The sequence below is a fragment of the Manis javanica genome, chromosome 13 (assembly GCF_040802235.1).
Source record: "Manis javanica isolate MJ-LG chromosome 13, MJ_LKY, whole genome shotgun sequence".
Taxonomy (NCBI): Eukaryota; Metazoa; Chordata; class Mammalia; order Pholidota; family Manidae; genus Manis; species Manis javanica.
Window position 1 is genome coordinate 94,315,640 of NC_133168.1, and position 16,778 is coordinate 94,332,417.

General features: G+C 45.5%; 1 protein-coding gene across 1 annotated transcript; it reads left to right on the forward strand.

Annotated features, from left to right (window-relative positions):
- Positions 1 to 2,674: 2,674 nt before the first annotated feature.
- On the forward strand, positions 2,675 to 8,972 carry TSPAN16 (tetraspanin 16). The gene is made up of 4 exons (XM_073219506.1): positions 2,675 to 2,774; positions 3,938 to 3,941; positions 4,039 to 4,201; positions 8,820 to 8,972. Exons 1-4 carry the CDS (start codon positions 2,675 to 2,677, stop codon positions 8,970 to 8,972), a joined length of 420 nt encoding a protein of 139 aa, XP_073075607.1.
- The last annotated feature ends 7,806 nt before the right edge of the window (positions 8,973 to 16,778 follow it).

The following is a 16,778-nucleotide window of genomic DNA, read 5'->3' on the forward strand; positions in this document are numbered from 1 at the left end:
GAGCAGTAAGCATCCCTGTAGGACACAGGCCTCCCTATTCACACACACACACATTCCAGAGGCCCTCAGCACTCAACATAAATACTCAAAAATAAGTCAGAATGTGAAAAAGATGAAACAAATGGAATTTCAAAACCATGTAGCCAAACAAAACAATCCCTAATGGTGGAAATGCTGTCTGCTTCCTTTTCAGTTGACAGCAGTGATTGTCACTATGATCCTGTACTGTCTACTGTCTCCCTAAGATTTCAGCCCATGATACCATAGCTTGGTTAAAACACACAGACCCATTCCCGGTGAGGGTTGAGGTCTGTGGCTTGGGAACCCCAGAGCAATAAATGATGTCAAGGAAGCGGACTCACTTCCAGCCTCACCAAGGACAGTCACCTGGAATCCGCATTCCAGGTATTTCTGTTATACAGTGGATTCTGATTTGTCACCTCCTTCCCCAATGATTGTTACTAAGATACCTTAAACATAAAACGTCTCCTTGTCAGGGACGGATCCAGTTTTGTGGTACCTAAACGCACAAATATATCAATGCTATATCGAGCAGGTGAACCTAGTTCCTGAGCCCTCTGTTATTGCTGTTGATGACAAATACGTGAATTTAAGGACAGTTCATAGACCAACATGGGCTATCTATATAAATAGTCTGTATTTAGGACACTCAATTTTCTTGAAAATCATGCTTTAAAAGAAATCTAAGCAGGTGGAGAAATAAATTAGGACTATTTCCACACATCCATTATTAAGAAAATACTGGAGTGGCTCTTCCGTTATTTCTACAATGATGTTTAAATGTCCTCCCTTGGCTCTGTAGCACCACTTCACGAGGACCTTTCCACTGTTTTCTGGAACCTTTGGACTGTTACTAATGGGTCGCACTAGTTTTCTGCATGCTCTGGCGTTTTAAATCGCTGGATGCCTGCCCCATTCTGTCTCTTCCCAGCATTCAGTGGGTGAGTTGGAAGGACTTGGAGGGCGGGTCACAGACACACCCCATTTCCTCACATTGGCGGGCTGAGCGACGGCTCTGGCGATAAGGGCGCCTTTGGGGGTGCCGGGCCGGATATGCGAGTCAGGGCGCTCTCTAGGCTGCGCTTCCTCTGACGAAGGCCAGGGGGCGCGCGAGGCCGGAAACTGGGCTGTGGGCAGCCAGTAAAGCGAGGGGCGGGGCATATGAGGGGGTGTGTCTCGGTGTGGGCGGGGCTTCTTCGGGCCCCTCCCTCTGCGAGCAAGGGGTCCTTTTACCGCGTTGCAGTCCCTTTGACCATAGGCCCTCCACACTCGGCCTCCCACCCTCTTCGCCCTTATCTGTCCTTCATTTCCCTGCCCTCCTTTGCCTCGCTCTTCTCCCGTCCTCTTGTCCCTATTTTCATGCCGCTTGCATCCCTGCATTTTGCCATGATCCCTTGCACCCCTCGTTTCTTGCCCTCCTTTGCACCCCCAATTCCCGGCCCTCAGCCCCTGTCTCTGTGCCTCCTTATTTCAAATGACCTTTTAGAGAAGATTGTGGAAGGACACACTCCCAGCTGTGAATGTGGTCCATGGTCCAGGGAGGACACAGTCAGCCTCCATGAACATCTTTAGTTCCACATGTCCCAAAAAGTAGACAATCTGACAAACATTCACTAAATCAATTCAAATGTAAAGTATTTTCTCCCTCTGACCCCAGCCCTTGGGGGTCACAGAAGATTCTGAAAGCGCTGAGCCCTCCAGGACCTGGCCCCAGACACATTCCAGCCCAGGACTGGGCAGAGTGGGGGGTGTGTTTGGGGTAGTGGACACCTGCCTTTGTAGACAGAGGGAGAGAATGGGGGCTGGGGCTGCAGGAGCTGGGCTTGGGGGCCATCCCACATTTTTGCCCTGACATGCCTGCTATGCCTCTGTCACCACCAAAAACAGCCCGCTGACCAGCGGCACATGGTTTTAAGGATAATCACTTCTCCAGCTGTAGCCTCAGGGGGAGAAAGGACAGGTTTGGGGTGGAGGGTTGTCACAGGTTCCCACCTTCATGTCACTCTTGGAGATATAAAGCCCAGCCTTGACCCTGCTTCCTGTGTGGCCTCGGGCACTTACCTTGGCCTCTCTGACCCACGTGAGAAGGATAAGCCAAATGAGCTAATGTGTAGGCAAGGGACTGGGAGACCCAATGGCTTGTAACTAGATTCCTGCTTCATGGAACCTCTTCAGTCATTCATTCCATACCAGTTTCTTGAGCACCTACTCTGTATCGGGCTTTGGGGACACAGCTGTGAATAGGACAACGAAGGCCTTGCCCACTTGGAGCCCCCATTCTTCCAGGGACATCACCCACTCGAGTGGTGGGTGCTGAGCAGTATGCCCACAGGGCCCAGGTGGCACCTGGGGGTTACCAGGCTTTGCTCCCCCCCGGGCCTATGTGAAGGATAAGGAACCAGCAGGGGGCAGTTTAGGACGCCTGCTTCCCTGCCACCAGGAGCCTTGCTCCACATCTGATTGTGATGTGTTAAAGACTTATTACGAGTGTGGTCCCCAGACAGCCACTGGGCCCCTTCCCTGGCAAACAATCACACAGCCAGGAGAGAGGAGGGCAGAACAAGTCTGCTGTGGTGAGGACCCTGGGGACCCATCCCAGACCTCTACCATCTTGGGAAATAGTAGCCCGGAGCTTAGAAAGATGCTGACCTTAATGTCTGGAGCACCCCAGTCTGCCGACGTGGCTGAAATGTACACTCCATATTCTTCCTTGAAGAGACTGTTATCTGTCCTCATTGGCTTCATTGCTATAAGTATGTCACAACCCAGGCACCAGGGCTTTGCAGCCCTTCCTCCACAGCTGGCTCCCTCGAAGACAGAAATAAGTTGGTCCAAATTCATTGGCATCCAGATCTGTGGTCCCCAGGGAAGCAGGAAAGATGTAGGGCAGACAAGGAGCAGGACACACCGGCAGAGGTGCATTTGTTACAGTCAATGAGCCTACACTGACACATCATCACCTCCCAGAGTCCAAAGTTTATGTTAGGAATCACTGTTTGGGTTGTACATTCTATGGGTTTGGACAAACAGATTGCATTACAATATCATACAGAGTAGGTTCACTACCTACTTAAAGGCTTTATGGTAAAATCCTGTGCTCCACCTAATCACCCCTCCCTCTGCCCCAACCCCTGGCAACCTCTGATCTTTTCTACTGTCTCCATAATTTTCCCTTTTCCAGAATGTCCTACATTTGGAATCAGACACCAGGTAGCCTTCTCAGAGTGGCTTCTTTCACTCAGCAATACGCCTATAAACTTCCTCTGTGCCTGTTCATGGCCTGATAGCTCATTTCTTACAGAGAGCCCCCACCTCCATTGCCAGCGGTAGGAAGCCAGGCCAGCGTGCACAGAAATGACAAAGGCCACCAGGATGTGAGCAGGGCACCAAGGGCTGTATGTACTCTTGAGACCAAACAGCCAGATGCCAAACAATGAGAATAGAATACAACAGAAAAATAATGAGACTGCCTCATTATGACACACAGAGAATATCTCTTTCAGGACACGGGAAACTGTAACAGCCGTCGGGGTGGGAGGACCCTGTTGTCTGGGAGGACAGGGTGGGAGGGAGACTTTTCATGATCTACCCTCTGTGTTTTGTGCAGTTGGAGCCATGTGACTAGTTCACCTCTTTTGGAAAAAGACTTTTTTTTATGTAGACCTTTGTTTAAAAAATAGAAAATTAAACTTGCCCCTTTTAGGCAGGGAGAGATTCTGTTGCTAAAGATGATGTTCAAGCCTGTCCTCGGGTTACAGCCAAATCGGGGGATGTAGCAGGAGTGTGGGAGACTCAAAAGAGCAGATGATTCAAACTCGTTTGTGATGGGTACTACCAGATGCGCTCAGCTTGACACCCACACTCTTTCCCATGTCCCTGTCTTGGTGGTGACAGTATCCTGACTGTCATCCTCCAGCAAGGTGCAGACCCATGGTTGACGGCGGGAGGGGGGGACCATGCAGTAATCAGAAGGGAAGCCCTCACCCCTCTGCTCTGTCGTCACAAAACCTCACCAAGTGGGGCACCTTGCTGTTTGCTCTTTGGTGTGATCACCGTGTCCTGTTTCGTCCTTGAGGTTCCAGAAGTAGCATTGGAGCACAACTTCATGTCCCTGAGGAAGGTCAGAGGTTACAGTGAGCCAGCTGACTATCCCACGGAATGGAACTTGGTCATGGAGAAGGTGAAAGTGACATCTCTATTATATTGTGGTAAAAGACATATAACAGATTGACAAGCTTGGCCATATTGCAGTGCACAGTTCGGAGGCATTGAGCATATTCATACTGTTGCACAACCATCCCCTCCATCTATCCGCAGGACCTTTTTCATCTTGCAAAACTGAAACTCCGTCCCCATTAAATACTAACTCCCCAGCCCCTCCCTCAGCCCCGGATCCCCACCCCCAATCTACATTCTGTCTGTATGAATCTGACTCCTCTAGCGACCTCATCTGAGTGAAATCATACAATACTTGTCCTTCTGTATCTAGCTTATTTCACTGAGCATAACATCCCCAAAGGTCACCCACACTGTAGCAGGTAAAAGAATGTCCTTCCTTTTTAAGACTGAATAATATTCCATTGTGTGGATGGACCCCATTTTGTTTACCCATTTCTCTGTTGATGGATACTTGGGGTGCCTCCACCTTTTGGCTATTGTGAATCATGCTGCTATGAACATGGGTGGACAAATATCTCTTTGAGAACCCATTTTCAGTTCTTTTAGGTATATACCCAGAAATAGACTTGTTGGGTCATCTGATAATCTATGTTTCATTATTTGAGGAGTTTTCATACTGTTTCCACAGCAGCCGTACCCTTTGACATTCCCGTGAGCAGTGCACCAGAGGTCCAGCATCTTTATATCCTTGGCCAACACTTGTTATATTCTGGCTTATTAAAAATAGTAGCCATCCGTACAACATTCGAAAATCCATCAACATCATCCACCACATCAACAAAAAGAAGGACAAAAACTACATGATCATCTCCATAGATGCTGAAAAAGCATTCCACAAAATTCAACATCCATTCATGATAAAAACTCTCAACAAAACGGGCATAGAGGGCAAGTACCTCAACATAATAAAGGCCATATATGAAAAACCCACAGCTAACATCATACTGAACAGCAAGAGGCTGAAAGCTTTTCCTCTGAGATCGGGAACAAGACAGGGATGCCCACTCTCCCCACTGCTATTCAACATAGTACTGGAGGTCCTAGCCACGGCACTCAGACAAAACAAAGAAATACAAAGAATCCAGATTGGTAAAGAAGAAGTCAAACTGTCACTATTTGCAGATGACATGATATTGTACATAAAAAACCCTAAAGACTCCACTCCAAAACTACTAGAACTAATATCGGAATTCAGCAAAGTTGCAGGATACAAAATTAACACACAGAAATCTGTAGCTTTCCTATACACTAACAATGAACTAATAAAAAGAGAAATCAGGAAAACAATTCCATTCACAATAGCATCAAAAAGAATAAAATACCTAGGAATAAACCTAACCAAGGAAGTGAAAGACCTATACCCTGAAAACTACAAGACACTCTTAAGAGAAATTAAAGAGGTCACTAACAAATGGAAACTCATCCCATGCTCCTGGCTAGGAAGAATTAATATCGTCAAAATGGCCATCCTGCCCAAAGCAATATACAGATTTGGTGCAATCCCTCTCAAATTACCAGCAACATTCTTCAATGAACTGGAACAAATAGTTCAAATATTCATATGAAACCGTCAAAGACCCCAAATAGCCAAAGCAATCCTGAGAAGGAAGAATAAAGTGGGGGGGGGAATCTCGCTCCCCAACTTCAAACTCTACTACAAAGCCACAGTAATCAAGACAATTTGGTACTGGCATAAGAACAGAGCCACAGACCAGTGGAACAGAATAGAGACTCCAGACATTAACCCAAACATATATGGCTAATTAATATTTGATAAAGGAGCCATGGACATACAATGGGGAAATGATAGCCTCTTCAACAGACGGTGCTGGCAAAACTGGACAGCTACATGTAAGAGAATGAAACTGGATCACTGTCTAACCCCATACATAAAAGTAAACTCCAAATGGATCAAAGACCTGAATATAAGTCATGAAACCATAAAACTCTTAGAAAAAAACATAGGCAAAAATCTCATGGACATAAACATGAGTGACTTCTTCATGAACATATCTCCCCGGGAAAGGGAAACAAAGGCAAAAATGAACAAGTGGGACTACATCAAGCTGAAAAGCTCCTGTACAGCAAAGGACACCATCAATAGAACAAAAAGGTACCCTACAGTATGGGAGAATATATTCATAAACGACAGATCCGATAAAGGGTTGACATTCAAAATAAATAAAGAGCTCACACACCTCAACAAACAAAAAGCAAATAATCCAATTAAAAAATGGGCAGAGGAGCTGAATAGACAGTTCTCTAAAGAAGAAATCCAGATGGCCAACAGGCACATGAAAAGATGCTCCACATCGCTAGTCATCAGAGAAATGCAAATTAAAACCACAATGAGATATCATCTCACACCAGTAAGGATGGCCATCATCGAAAAGACAAACAACAACAAATGTTGGCGAGGTTGTGGAGAAAGGGGAACCCTCCTACACTGCTGGTGGGAATGTAAATTAGTTCAAGCATTGTGGAAAGCAGTATGGAGGTTCCTCAGAATGCTCAAAATAGAAATACCATTTGACCCAGGAATTCCACTTCTAGGAATTTACCCTAAGAATGCAGCACTCCAGTTTGAAAAAGACAGATGCACCCCTATGTTTATCACTGCACTATTTACAATAGCCAAGATATGGAAGCAACCTAAGTGTCCATCAGTAGATGAATGGATAAAGAAGATGTGGTACATATACACAATGGAATACTACTCAGCCATAAGAAAAAAACAGATCCTACCATTCACAACAACATGGATGGAGCTAGAGGGTATTATGCTCAGTGAAATGAGCCAAGCAGAGAAGGACAAGTACCAAATGATTTCACTCATCTGTGGAGTATAAGAACAAAGGAAAACTGAAGGAACAAAACAGCAGCAGAATCACAGAACCTAAGAATGCACTAATAGTTACCAAAGGGAAAGGGACTGGGGAGGATGAGTGGGAAGGGAGGGATAAGGGCGGGGAAAAAGAAAGGGGGCATTACGATTAGCATGCATAGTGTGGGGGGGGGCACGGGCAGGGCTGTGCAACACAGAGAAGACAAGTAGTGATTTTATAGCATCTTACTATGCTGACGGACAGTGACTTTGAAGGTGTATGTGGGGGGGACTTGGTGAAGGGGGGAACCTAATAAACATAATGTTCTTTCTGTAATTGTAGATTAATGATACCAAAATAAAAAATAAAGAAAAAAAAGTGACCAAAGAAGGAAGTAGATAAATAAATAAAGGAAAGAAAAAAAAAATAGTAGCCATCCTTCTGGGTGTGAGGTGTTGACATCTACAGCTTGAGTCATGGTGCTGAAGGAGCAGAACCGGCCTCCCTGGGTCTAAGCTCTTGGGGCAAGCAGTTGAGAAGAGTCTGTGAGGCCAGGGAGGGTTTGGAAAGAAAAAGTGGCTGCCTGTGTTGGGGAGCATTTCATATCTGAGTCTTGGGTCCTGGACAGTCATGTTCCGGCTTAGGTGGGGGGGGCGCACATGATCAGTAGGGGGCTTACGTGTACCCCCATTTCGGCTTCTGAAGCTTTAGCTGGTAGAGGATATCTTTTACTCATTCATCCAGTCCATCCGGTGATCTTTATTGAGCAACTACTATGTGCAGGGTGCTGTCCAAGGCTCTGGGGACACAGCAGGGCACAAAAAATACCATTGCCTGAGTTGCTGATACTTGAGTGGAGAGATGGACAAGACACCACTAAGTGAACATTGATATGAGGATAGTAAGTGCTATGAAGAAAAACAGTCAGAAAAGGCATAGCGTGAGAGTTTTGTTTACTTGTGTTATTTGTCACCTGTTTTCAGCATAGAATGGGATGGTCTATCCTATCCCCTTTGATAGTTGGGGGTCATGTGATAAGTTCAGGCCAGTGAACTATAAGCAGAAGTGACATGTGCACTGCCAGGCCAAATTACTTAATGGCCAGCACAGAGCCCTCTGGGGCTTTCTTTCCTTCTGCCACAATAGTGGAGCCATCTGGCTAGCTGCTGCTCCATCTGGCTGAGTCCCTGAGTAGCTCTGGTAAATGGAGTTCCCTGCCGAGTTGTGACGGGCCTGTAGTGCGAGTGAGAAAGGAAGCGCTGAGATTGAGGAGCTGTTTGTTAGGCAGCATACGTTAGCTTAGCTTGACTGATACAGAGGTTGTGACTAACTTGGAAAGAGGGCTCAGGGCAGGCCTTCCTGATAGGGGACATCTGAAAGGAGACCTGAATGAAGTGAGGGAGGCAGCCAGGTAGGTAACTGAGGGAAGAGCATTCCAAAACAGAGGAAACAGCCCAGATAAAGGCCCTGAGGCTGAAGCTTGCCCGGTGTTTGAGGAACAGTGAGGAGACGCGTGAGGCTGGGGCTGAGTGAGAGTGTGTGCAGATGGGGACCTGGAGGTGGCCGGGCCAGTCATACAGGCCTAGGGCAAGGAGTTCAGTTTTTACCCCAAGTAAGATGAGAGCCACGGAGGTTTCTGAGCCACAGTGGGTGCAGTAAGGGAGGCATGTAGCACAGGCCCTGGAATGTTGCGACTACTCAAGATGGTAGCCATGCCATGCTGACCACGGTTTCTATTGTCTTTATTGTTTCAGTATTTGAAAGGGAGTGTTCAAGTGATTATTCTCTCTGCAGCTCAAGTGCTGTGGGGTGAGGAGCTACACAGATTTTTCTGGATCCTCCTTTGAAGTGATGACTGGCCGTACATACCCCAGGAGCCACTGCAGGTCCATTGGAACTGTGGCCTGCAGTGGGCACAGGGTGTCCACAGAATGTCATCTACCATGAGGTAACTCAAGGTTTTTCTAGGCATCACCTAGGGAGACCCCAAGGACTAGCGATTAGGGTCGGGTGAGGGAAGGAGGAAGCCAGCGGAGGTCCTGGGTTAAGGGGTGCAGTCAAGTGAGAAGAATCCAAGATCTTGCGACTTTGTTTCCTTCTCCTCCCTGAATCTGAGAGGAATTTCAGTGGCCTGAGGGGGGCAGTTTATGGAGATTTGAAGTCCGTGAGCCCCTAACCAGGTCCTGCCTGATTTGACATTTGTATCCTCAGGGCTCCCTAAAATAACTAAGACTCGAAGCTTCAGCCTGAGTGGGGCTCCCTGGGGATGGCAATGATACAGGTAAGGCCAAGCCCCTCTCTTATTGAGCATTTATTGTGTGCCAAGCACTGTTCTTGGGCACTGGGGACATGGCAGTGACAAAAGACAAAATCTCTACCATGGTAGAGCTGACATTTAAGTTGGCGGGTGGGGGGTGGATGACCACTTCACTTAAAGACACCTGATGGGAAGGAAATAAAATGTGGTGGTGGGTTAGGTAAGGGAATCAGGGATAGCTTCCCTGAGGAAGTGACATTTAAACAGTGACTTAGGGAGGTGAGGGAAAGCCATGTGTCTACATGGGAGAAGACAGAGGGAACAGCTGGTGCAAAGGTCCTGAGGCAGTGATAAGCTTGGCTTATTCAGAGACCAGCAGGGAGGCGCCTGTGCCTGGAGCAGAGTGAGTGAGAAGGCTGGCAGGGAGTTGATGAGAATATATCATACAAGGACTTGTGGGCTGCAGAGAGCAGATGGCTTTTATTCTGAGCATGAAGGAAAGTCATTAAAGGTTTTTAACATTCACTTTTTCACACCACAAAATGTACTGAGCACCAACTATGTTGAGGCCCTGTGGTAGGTACTAGGGATACAAAATGAACTAAAAAGACAAAAATCCCTGCCCTCGTGGGTATGACATTTTAATCATCAGGGAAAACCATGTGGATATACAGGAGGAGACAAATAATATGATTTTTTAAATTGGAAAAAGTATTATATGACAGTGATTAGTGTTAAGGAGAAATATAAAACTGGAAGAAGGGAGGGGAGGTCATGTTAAGTAGAGTGATAACACCAAGAGTTCACCTAGAAAGGAGGAGAAGGCATGAAGGCTCTGGGGGCCTCAGAGCTGATTCAGGTGAGGAACACCTTCTGGGGATATGTCCTCTCCAGCCAGTTAATGAGTCTGGCTTACCCTTCCCTGGTGGGGGTTCTGAGTGGGAAAGTACCGTGGTTATGAACTGCAGTCCCAGTTATGTCACTCGGTAGCTCACTGACAGAGGCAAGACTGTGGCCTCTCTTATTTGTAAAGTGGGCAGCCCAACTGTTTGTTAGTCATCCATGAAGTGGAATACTTCAGAGCTTTGCACAATGCTCTGCCCAGAGAAGAATGAACTGATTCTATGAAGTTATTGTCAGCAACTCAAGGAGGTCCTGCCCAAGGCCAGGGTTACAGGGAGGCAGTGGTGAAAAGGTAATGACTTCTCCGTGCACCACTAGAGATGTTCAAACGCCACTCACTGTGGAAACCACATTCAAAGGAGCTATTCTCATCCCTTAAGCCTGTTCAAGAAGAGGATCTTTGCTCAGAGCCCAACCCAGAAACACTCCAGGCAGAAAAGAATGGATGAACCTGGGCAGTAAATGGAAGTCCTTTCTGATCAAACTGACCCTGACTGCAAAAGTAGAATGAAATAGAGTTTGTGATAGTGAGAATGGATGAAGCAATCAATATTGGCAGAATATTGCTCAACTTTCAGAAAGACAGGTTTCCCTTTGGGGAAAAAAAAAGCCCCCATCCCAACCACTAAGCTAACCAAGCAGAGACTTCAGTGGCTCCACATAGTGAAAAATAGACTTTACAAAATTAGTCCCAGAGAGTCACTAAACAAACAACAGCAATGGCAGCCACAAACAACACACACACACAAAAAAATCCTAGGGGATGGTGGGAAGGGGAAATCTGATTTTCAAAGTTGTCACATTATGTTATGTATAATGTCCACTTTTCAGCAAAAAAAAAAAAAGACATGCAAAGAAACAAGCAAGTGTGGCCACTATACAGAGAAAAAATATTAGTCAATAAAACTGTCCTGAGGAAGCCCAGATGTTGGATTTACTAGACAAATACTTTAAATCGACTATTATAAATAGTATAAATATGTTCAAAGAACTAAAGGAGATCGTGTCTAGAGAACTAAGGCAACGTATGAGTATGATGTTTATAGAGATCAATAGAGATAGAAACATTTTTTTGAAAAGCAAAAAAATCCACTTAAGCAGTTAAGTATGTCTCAATAAGATGGAAAAAAACAATAAAAAGAAAAACAGGAACAAAGCAGCAGATTCTGGAGTTGAAGTATGCAAAAGTTAAAATAGAAAATTCAATAGAAGGAGGTCAAAAATTTATATAAGTTAGCAAAAGAAAGATGACTCAATTGAGATTATTCAGTTGAGGAAAAGAAAGAAAAAAGAATGAAGAAAAACAAATAGAGCCTCAAAGACTGAAGAGATACAGAGAACCCTACAATGTATGCACTATAGGATTCCAGAATGGGAGGAAAGAAAGAAAAAGGCAGACAGAATACTTGAAGAAAAAATGGCCCCACCCTCCCGAATTTGATGAAAACTATGGATCTGCACATCCAAGAAGCTCGATGAAATCCAAGTAAGGTAAATTCAAAGTGATCCATACCTTGAAATTCTATTACCAAACTGTAAAAAGAAAAAGGCAGATACTCTTGAAAGTGTCAAGCAATTTGTCATGTGTAAGACACCTTCAATACGAATAATAACTGATTTCTCATCAGAAACTATTGAGTCCAAAAGCAGTAGGGTGACATATTCAAATGCTGAAAGAAAAAAAAACTGTCAACCACAAATTATACCCAGCAAAACTCCTTCACGAGTGAAGGAGAAATTAAGACATTCCCAGATACACAAACCAAGAGAATTAACCACAAGCAGACCTGTAAAACCTACTAGAAATACTAAAGGATTCTTGAGATTCAATGAAAGGATAGATGACATGAATTCCAATACATGTGAAGAAATAAAGAGCATTGGAAATGATAACTGCAGAGATAAATACAAAAGACAGTATAAATATATTCTTTGTTACAACTTTTCTTCTCCTTCCTCATTTAAAAAGCAACAGTGTAAAGCAAGAACAGGTCATAACAGTGAGGATCCCAGAAGGAAATAGAATTCAACCCCCAGATGGTTCTTTTAAGATTTCAGGGGGCTCTTTGCACAAGTGTAGGCAGGGGTAAGAAAAATGAGGGATGAGACATTTGGGGGATAGCAACATAAGGAGCTTTTACTTCTCCTGGGAACAAAGGTTAGGGACAGCAAGAGGCAAGAAAGAGGGGCCGTCTGCCTACAGCTGTGGTTCTTGGATAGCCCAGGCTGGGCAGAAGGAGGGAGTGGGGAAGAAACACCCCCCATTTTCTCCTCCTGTCCTATCATCTCCTGCTGGTGTTTCCTATCCGCCAAACCTAAGAGAAATTGAAAGGGCAGTGGATTCTGGGAAATGTAGTTTTCAGGACCTGGGGAGCAAACAGAAGAGAGTGGAGATATCTGGAGACAGGAAAGGGAGAGTAACTGCTGTGCATTATAAAAGGCCTCCACACTCTCGCCACTGCCGAGATTGTGTTAACAGTTCCAAAGTGGTTCCAACTTGATCTGGAGGGGCCTTGCACTGTCTGTAAAACCCTGCCCCTCACCTTTCTGAAACAGGATACTCCCCTTTTCCCTGAATCAAATTTAATTTGGTGCCAGAGGTCCCTCAGGTTGGTTTGATGTTCCTTTCTTCTCCTATTCCAGCTGCCAGAAGAATTCTGGCCACCTTGCAACTGTTCATCAAGCTGGGCTGACAGACTTGGAGAAGCCAGGTCACCTGGGTCCACCTGGCTGCGGAGATGTGTCTCATTTTTATCTCTGTGTGGCACTGACTGCTTTTGGTAGGGAGATTGACTTAAAAAATTGGGAAGCCCCTGTCATCTTTATTCCTTCCTCCTTAATTTTTCACACCAGCTGGCAATGATTTCAGCTCTAAGTACCTGGATGGGATGACACAGCCTTTCTCATCCAACTATTTGGTAAATTGTTTTGTGAAAAAGACTAATATTCTCTTGGTACAAATGCCAAGAGAATTCGCCCAAAGAAACTCCCAAAAACCCATCATCTAGATGCAAAGTAACCAAGAGTCTGACCAATAGTTGTTTCATGACCACGGTTTTCCCCCTCTTGAAGTATTTAAAAACTAATTCCAGATAATGTCACCCTCATATTTCAGTACACATCTCTAAAAATGTGTACATTTGTGTTTACAACCTTCATTCGATCATCACACCTGATGGAATATGTTCCCCAAAATTCATATGTTGAAACCTAATCCCCAGTGTGATGGTGTTTGGAGGTGGGGACTTGGGAGTGATTAAGTTGTGAGGATAGAGACCTCATGATTGGGATTGGTGCCCTTATAACAGGGACCCCAGAAGCTCCTCATCCCTTATGTTCTGTGAGTTCACAGTGAAAAATCACCTATCTATGAGCCAGGAAACAAGTCCTTATCAAACACTAAATCTGCCATCACCTTGATCCTGAAATTCCCAGCCTTTTGAACTGGGTGAAAGAAATGTCAGCTATTTCTAAGCCACCCAGTCTATAGTATTCTTGTTCAGCTGCTCAAATGGACCAAGACAACAGCTACAGCAACTAATAGCCATTCCTTGACATCACCCAATACCTAGGCCATTCTTGAATTTTCCTAACTGGATCCAAAATGTCTGTTTACACTGAGTTTCTGTCTTGCCTGAGGGTTTCAGCCCTGGTCAAGTTCACTATAGATTCAGTGAGACCAAGAAATTATAACATAATGTTCTTGGGGTAAAAGGGTTCATACCTGGCTTTATTCTCATGGCAGTAGGTTGAGCACTGGCACTGCGTCTGCATCCAGCAGTCTGCACGTCTGTAATCCACCTCGTCTCTGCGTCCACCCAGAGCAGTGGGCGGGGCTCTTTATATGGTGACTCAGTCTACAACAGTTCACTACTAATTGGTGTGGAAGCACTAGTCTAGCAGTAGGCCAATGACATCATCGAGTAGTTTAGGGTCAGGTGAGGATCCTGGCCAGAGGAACTTCCATTTTTCCCAGTTTCTTTGTTTTGTGTTTGTTTTGTTTTGAGGTATAATTAACATACAACATTATATTCGTTTCAGGTGTACAACATGATTTAATATTTGTATAAATTGCAAAATGATAAGTCTAGTTACCATCACCATACATAGTTACAAAATTGTTTTCTCATGATGAGAACTTCTAAGATCTACCCCTCTTAGTAACTTTCAAATATACAATACAATGTTATTATCTATAGCCACCATGTCATACATTATATCCCCAGGACTTGTTTATTTTATAACATTTGGTTTCTTTGAATCAGATCCAAACAAGGTCCATGCGTCATATTTGATTGTCCTGTCTCCAAAATCCTTTTTATTCTAATCCTGTAGTTCTCAAATTGGAGCCTGCATCAGAATCCTCTGGATGTTCTGTCAAAGCACAGGTGCCTGGGTCAGGGGATTGAAAATGGGGCCCAGGAATCTGAATTCCTTACAAGTTCCCAGGAGATGCTGCTGGTCTGAAGAACACACTTTCAGAACCATTGTAGGTTCTTCTGCTCTTCCCCAGCCCCACCTACCTTTGATTTGTTACAGAAGGTGTGGAATGTTAGGGATAACACACCTTCTGGATTTACTGCCTGCTTCTCTGTGGTCCCTGTATCTTGCCCCTCTCTCCTGCAAGTCACTTGTTCTCAACCCTGGCTATGCATTAGAACCTCCTGGGGGTAGGTTAACAAAATACTCACATCAGCACCCATCTCCCATCTTCTGATTTAATTGGATTGGGCTGTGGCTTTGTTAAGGGAAAAATGCTTAGATTTACACAGGTGATTCTAAGGGGTGGCCATGGTTACAGCCAAGCATCAGTAAAACAAGGCCCATAGTGGCTGGAATCAGGTCTTTTATTGGGGATTTCAGAATAGTGGCTTCCCTAACTTCTTTCTTTGAGGGGGCGGATTTTGAGGAGGCTAAACTGAATGCCTGTCCTATTTGCAAGGCACCAGTCATTTCCCACTTCTGGCAAGAACACACCTAGTTTTCTTTGGAACCAGCTTACCTCTCAGATTTCACCTCTCAGGTAAACTAGGGGTAGGTACGTGATCCCAGCCAGCTAATCAGCATTTTCCATCTCTCTGAACTACAGTCATTGGTTCAGGCATGAGTGTGAGACCCATGCTGGCTAAGGAGACTGGGTTTGGGACTTTGGATAGGATGACAGGGAGAGAGCAGCTCCCCCAAAGCTCATCAGGTTTAGAGGGGGCCACCTCAAGGGGTGAGGCATCAGACAGGAAGCACAGAAATCAGAGTTCAGAGTCCCAGAACAATGTGCAAGTCCCTGAACCTAGGGCTCCGCAGTTCATGCATTCACGGCAAACATCTATGGAGGCCTGCTATGTCAGCAACGCACTGTTTTTACTCATGACACTTCTGACACCAACTGTGTGTGGGTTTTCGCCACCAAACAATTCTCTGGCGGCACCAGCTGGGTGTCCTACAGTTCAATTCAATTCTGACACTACCCAGAGTTCGTGGCAGACCTCACAGGTGTAATAGCTCTGTTCCACAAGACTGCCCCCTCTTCAGATGCCAGTTGCAAGAATCAGATCCTCAGGTGATGCGTGCGTGTCTGACTTGGCTACAAAATCGGGGGTTCCCCAACCCCCTTCCTTTTCAGGTTTGATCATTAGAAAAGCTCACAGAACTCAGCACAGTGCTTTAGTTACTACTGCAGTTTACTATAAAGGACACAGCTCAGGAACAGCCAGATGCAAGAGATGCATAGCGCAAGATATAGGGAAGGCGCGTGGAGCTTCCATGCCCTCTCCAGGAACACCGCCCTCGCCCTCCGGGCAACTTGATGTGTTCACCACCCTGGAAGCTCCCCAAACCCCATTCTTCAGGGTTTTTATGGAGGTTTTGTTATTTAGGCATGACTGATTAATCATTGGCCATTAGTGATTAGCTCAACCTCCAGCCCCTCCCCTCCCAGGAAGTCAGGCGGGGGATGGGAACTGAAAGTTGCAACCCTCTAATCCATAACTTGGCCTTTCTGGCGACCAGCCCCATCCTGAAGCTGCCTAGGGAGGGGGGGACCCGAGTCCTCTCATTAGCATACAGAAGACACTCTTAATGCCCCAGAGATTCTAAGGGTTTTAGAAGTGTGCCAGGAACCAAGGACAAAGGCCAAATATTTTTATTTTATTGTGTCAGACAGGAACAGAGCAGGGTGTGGTAGTGAAAAAGATCCCGACATTTGAGGAGCTGATATTATGGTGAAAGAGACACGAATAGTGAAAGTTAAGTGAATAAATTAGATAGCATTTTCAATTCTAAGAGATATGGGCAGGGAACAGAGAGAAAGGGACATCAAAAATCCTGAGGGAGGTGGGTCAACAAGAGGGTGAGATTTGATCAAAGACTGGAAATTGGGGGTGAGTGAGGGAGCCATTTGACTCCAGGCAGAGGGAACAGCCTGTGCAAAGGCCCTGAGGCAGGGGCCTAGTGTGTTCAAATAGCAAGGAAGCCAAAGTGATTGGAGCAGAGCAAGTGCAGAGGGCAACGGGGAAGAGCCCAGGGTAGGAAGGCGACAGGTCAGATCGTGCAGGGCCTTGTGGGCCTCTACAAGGACTTGGGCATTTATTCAGTCA